Below are 5,593 nucleotides of genomic sequence, written 5' to 3'. Positions count from 1 at the left end.
GCATAGACAAATAAGTCAAAATTTCTCGGTATGAGGTACATACCCTTTTTAAGGTGGTCGTCCTTGTGCCTTCGAATGGTCCTCGGGCAGCTTGGTGGCTTTGCTACGCTTACTACAAAAACTGCTTCATTTGAAAAAATTAATTAAACTTATAATTTTATGTATTTACTTCTTTAATATTCTTTTTTAATCATCTTTAGCACTTCATTTCTTCCTAAATTCTCATTTCTTATTTAGGCATTGACTATTAAGAACTTATCGCCAATTTTATGACGGTTGAATTTAAGAGCAAGCGCAATTTTAAAAACGACAATACGGCATATGGAGTAAAAGTTTTCAAAAATGGCTAAAAGACCGAAGGGCTCTCTCTTTAAATGCCAACACAGTTTCTAAAAAACTCAAATATTTATTGAATCAGTCTTAATGGATGATGAAATGATAGGTGCTATATTAAATAGTGTTAATAGAAAGAATTACTACTACAGGCACTGCTCTCATTAATAAAAGTCACCATAATAACAAAAGTAATAATAACGTTATATATCCAGATAGATTAATGATAGAGCTCTATTACTACAAATGGAAATGGATTAGGTTGTCTTGGGCGTCTTAATTGAACTCAAATTAAGTAAAATCTTTAACCAAGGGCCTGGAAACACTAAGGGCTTCGTAAGCAAGGTTACTAAAGTCGAAACTATTCTTAATAAAATTTAAAGATATATTATTAGCATCGACTCCCTATTAAATACGAACTCAAGGTCGTTTCTCGCGATAGGTATCAAGAAAGAATTAATAAACAGGGCTTTTGTCCCCCAGGAACTTATTAAAATTAAAAGCAGAATTCCCACGTCCCTTGACTTAGTAGAAGTATATAGTTTCGATGACAATGAGCAACGTAAAGAACACTCCGTACATTTAAATTTTTAGAAGCTCTTTTTAACATTGTAGACTAAGGCAATATGAATGCTTTTAACTAGAATAGTACGAACAAATTTGCAGGCACAACACAAACGTTAAAAACCCTAAAACCATGATTTCAGGCATATTTATCCTATTTGGAACTATTGAAATTTAGATAGATGCAACTGGTTTATTACGCCTGCGGTAATGTCATTGTTAAAAATAAACAAAAAATTAATAAAGCGGAGGGTCTTAATAGAATTTGAAAGAGCGAAGTTAATATGCGGCCATGAAAGACTGAAAAAGAGCGCCGCCCCGGTGGGAACGGAACCTATGACCTTGGTTATGTAGTAGCATTCAGAGAACATTGTAGAAAAATATGAACCAATATAAAAAAATATGTAAAAGTTTTAATAAAATAAATTGTAAAGAAAAATAATTAAAAAAAAAAAATAATGAGACAGGGAGATAATTAGATTAACCGACACAGTTCTTTATTCTTTTAAGTTTAATCTAATCATTAAATAATCTAAAATATCTAGATTAGTTCATAAATCACTGCTTATTGGATATTGGATAAACACTTTTTTTTAAACAGAATGCTTCAAATTATATTAAATTCTTGTTAGTATGCGCATCAATACCCTTAACCGCTGTGTTGCGACAACTCTCGTTGCCCGGTGGGCTGGTCTTGAGTGGGCGTTTTTTACCTGTTAGATTTGTCTCCCTATACATTTTGACCTTGCTTGCCTGTTTTCGACGGCCTAGTCGTTCAAGGATTGTATAGGTTGAGCTTAAAAACTTGTAGATTATAACAGTTCTCGTCTAGGGAGAAGGCTTCATAGTGAACAGTAAGATCATGCCTATACAGAACTCTTCTTCTTTGGTCTAACGCCCTGCCGTACGAATTTATAATATGAGCTCATAAATACGTGTTACTTTTACATATAAAACATTCCACTCAGGCCGCTGTTTGGATTCTGAAATGTAATATGTCTACACAAATTTTCCTTTTTAGGTTTCTCCGCGAAAATACCAGTTTATAAAAAATAAATACCTTGACCGCTCAAGTGGTCATTTGTAATTCATATTCTACTCATGTCTATTATTCCTTTCACTGCTATAGCCTAGATATTCCAGTAATCTGAAGCCTACGATCACAACAAACTGAGGATTGTTTCTACACTATTAAAACGTACCCCTCACCAAAGCACTAGGTTATAACAAACCTATGGTAAGCAAGTCATATTTGCTTATCCTAAGTTTCAGAAAAAAAAGATGATAGCCTTCTTCAAATCTTGAAGAAGCACGATTTATTGCGACATAACACTATAAAATAGTTTTATTGACCACATACTTTTTATTAACCTGAATCTTTTTATAAAATAATTTAATTTGAAACCGACTATGTCTTTGGTTTTATGACTTTCTTTCCTTATATTAAGTAGCTTGCCTCTAATAAAACTTATTGTTTAATCACTGGTTATAGCTATCAATAAATTGAAAAAGCAAACAGATAATGAATATATGTAACTTCCGCAACGAAAATAAGAAATTTTTTTCGAAAATTTTTTTTTTAATTAAAAATAAACTTGGATATAATAATAATACATTTAACCGCTTATAAAAAATTCTGAATAAAGTAAAAATTAGAAAGAGAGAAAAAAATTGAGCAACTAATTACCAAACAAAGAAGTAAAAGCGGCAACCGAAGCACAGCCAAAAGCGCCAGCTTTTGCATTAACCCGAAAGCCCACCGCACCACCAGTAGCACAGCCAGCAAGGATGGGATTTAACTTGTCTGTTGATCCTCGGTACGACTCTATGCAACACTCAGATATGGCAAAAGCGAAACCAAAAGCTGCAAAATTTCTCCCTGTAGATAAACTTTTATACAAGCTATCCTTAAAAATTTTCTTAAAGGACGTCTTCTCGTCTAATTGATAAGAAATACCGAAATTATACAAAATAAAACATTTATAGTCAGTAAAAAAAATTTTTAGAAATCTTTAAAAAAATAAAATTAAGGTACCCACGACTTGTGAACCATCCATTAAAAGACCAAATAGAGCGCCTAGACCAAAGCCTCAAGGTAGTAAAGAAGGTAAAGATAAAAATAAAAAACTCGTTTTTGGTAAAGCTAAGACAATTACTCTGATAAGAAGGTCGTACCGGCAATATAACTGATAATGCCTTTAGTTACACAAGAATCTCTAAATTTTTCAGCAAGTATTACATCCTGAGACTTTAAGCAAGGAATTGGATAAGGTGGCCTAGCTAAAGAAGGAAGTTCAATCATCTTAAATACGGAAGAGGGACTTCCATAAAATTTAAAAAACTCTTGAAGAAACTCAGCCAGAGAAGTATGAGTGCCCTCAAAGCCTTCTGAATTTTTCATTCTTACTTACGTTAACACATACTACTTAAGTAAAGGAGAAAAAACTGTTAAACACTTCAAACCGCAATGTTAAGCCCGTAAGCTCAAAACAAAGAAAACACAAGCCGTAAACAGTCGACATACGGCCACAAACCTTTTTTCTAAAGGCGAACATGTGGCCTTTAATGCAGAGCTCCTTTCAGCTTTAAATAACTCCTAATGTGCTTTTTTTTTGTTTTCCGCAAACTTAGCTCCAATCTTTTATTTTCTAATTTTTTAATCATATTTAATTATATATAAAAAAAAGATTTTTTTAATAAACTTTTTTGTGAAAGTACTAGTGGTAACTATAGCACTTACTAGACTTTAGAATTCTAACTTCAGGCCACTGTCTAGTAATATTAACGAGGTAACGTAATTAAAGTTTAAAAGCATTTCCAGTCCATGTCCTAAATAACCATCCACGACCCCCACTTCTAAAAGTGATTGAGTACTCCATTGATCATATTAGCTCTATATGACGTTGGTTCGGTTAACCTTCAAAGACGACACGAAAGCATAGGACGTACAACCATGTCAAGCCTGAGCAGGTATAGTTTTTGTTTAGACTAAAACCTTAATTTTAGGTGTCCACTGTACGACTTAGTTGATAATCTAACAGATTAAAAGGAAAGTTGCACATCACAGCCAGTAAGTTCCTACTTTTCTCTGTACACCGAATGGTAATTCATTACTGGCACACCAAATCTGATCCCCATAGTAAGACAGACAAAGTTATTCGAGTAGACCGATCCCACTGTCGTCTCAGAAGACAACAGATACAACAAGCAATTCAAGCAGAACTCTAGTGTAAAATTAAATATACTATAACAAGTTTTTACAATTTTAAAAGCGGGTAATACCTATGCATATGCACATATAACTTTTGCAAGCAAATAAACCCTCAGCACAACTATAACCTACCGTTCACGCTAGTGAAGAAGCACCAGACTACGCCAAGGTGGTAGTCCGCTTAGTATTCTAATCGTAACTACTTATGCGGTTGTCACTATACGCTAAAACAAGCAAATCCAAATTGACTAATAAAAAACTATCATAAAAATTAGAAATAATTAATTAAATGAATAAACAAAAATTAAAAATGATAAAACTTTTAAATAGGTAGTTAACTTAGGAAATAAGCCAAACTATGCAAGAACTAGCAACATAGTGTATTATACCATATTAATATATATAAAAAACCAAAAATTACCTGTCTTTACAAATGAATATATAATGGTATGCAACTAACAAAGAAAAGGGGCTTAATTCAAGTTAGTGTCGGCAAACTTACAGGTTGACGTTGAAATTAATTATCACGTGCTCATGCAAAGTGTTACATTACTTCATGCGCCACAAGATGTTCATATCACGTGCTAGCCTTAATTCTACAAATATAACTCAAGCTCTTATAAGGTATGAACCCCCCGAGACAAGGCAGTAAACTTGATTGCACCTTCCTTCTCTTCCTATTACTCGAAAAACAAAATAAAATTTTTTAAAGCGTACGACTGTTAAGTTAGATTCTGAAGTTAAAAGGCTATTACTTTTTGAATTAGTTACTGGTACCAAATTTTTAAAATAGGCACTTCCGTAAAATTGTTTACAGCCCTTAGGCATATTGTAAACGACTACATTTAATTGCAATCCGTGGTCTTGTTATTAGTGAAAGTTTAACTGGTACGACCTTCTCTGTAAAAAAAATTACTCTCCTGAATACTCTATATGTGGTAGTTTGGTAACGTAAAAAGTTTTACAATTTTAAACGCTTGACAGAAACATGAATAAAACCTCTTTCTGAACCAGTCTATGATGCACCGGCAAGTAACACCCGCTATAGAGGCCTCTACAATTCATTACAAGCACTACAACTATAATTGCAATTATTATTAATATTAGTAGTATTAGTATTATTATTACTTTTACTAATATTATTTACACAGTCCTTACAGCTACTATAACCACTACACAAACCTCTTTTACCACAAGCATTTCTACAACAAAAATAACTATTATTTCCGAAGGTAACTTCATTTTTACTATAAATATCTTTTTTAAACTTACTTGGCGTATCTCTACTAACTGTCTAGAAGTATTTCTTTGGTTTTCCTCTGGTAGCTTTCACCACTTCGGCCAGTTGAATATTTTTCATCAACCTCAGAACATGGCTCTTTTTTTCTTGGCGATGGCATTACATTGATATCGTTAATATTCTTATTGTTTTTGTGATCCTGTGCAGTAGGTAGACCCCACCTTTTTTTCGCTGAACTTATAAAG

General features: G+C 33.0%; 1 protein-coding gene across 6 annotated transcripts; it reads right to left on the bottom strand.

The window, feature by feature from the left end:
* Positions 1-1,164: 1,164 nt before the first annotated feature.
* LOC135143501 (mitochondrial import inner membrane translocase subunit Tim22-like) lies at positions 1,165-4,326 on the bottom strand. 6 transcript variants are annotated; one of them, XM_064075375.1, is made up of 9 exons: positions 4,180-4,326; positions 3,980-4,121; positions 3,850-3,918; positions 3,638-3,790; positions 3,432-3,545; positions 3,073-3,319; positions 2,933-2,986; positions 2,585-2,836; positions 1,165-1,238 (listed from the first exon to the last, which is right to left on the bottom strand). In XM_064075375.1, the coding sequence occupies exons 6-9, from the start codon at positions 3,296-3,298 to the stop codon at positions 1,177-1,179; spliced, it is 594 nt and encodes a 197-aa protein (XP_063931445.1). In that variant the 5' UTR covers positions 3,299-3,319; positions 3,432-3,545; positions 3,638-3,790; positions 3,850-3,918; positions 3,980-4,121; positions 4,180-4,326; the 3' UTR covers positions 1,165-1,176. The 6 variants fall into 6 exon arrangements, 5 of the variants coding, with proteins under 5 accessions (XP_063931445.1, XP_063931444.1, XP_063931446.1 ...); XM_064075374.1 differs by having other exon boundaries at positions 3,850-4,121; XM_064075378.1 differs by lacking the exon at positions 1,165-1,238 and adding an exon at positions 2,288-2,355 and having other exon boundaries at positions 3,850-4,121.
* Positions 4,327-5,593: the final 1,267 nt, after the last annotated feature.

This window comes from Zophobas morio, unplaced genomic scaffold, assembly GCF_036711695.1.
Source record: "Zophobas morio isolate AGI-343-1 ecotype UQ-CSIRO unplaced genomic scaffold, CSIRO_AGI_Zmor_V1 ptg000062l, whole genome shotgun sequence".
NCBI lineage: Eukaryota > Metazoa > Arthropoda > Insecta > Coleoptera > Tenebrionidae > Zophobas > Zophobas morio.
This window is presented reverse-complemented; position numbering and strand designations above follow the sequence as displayed.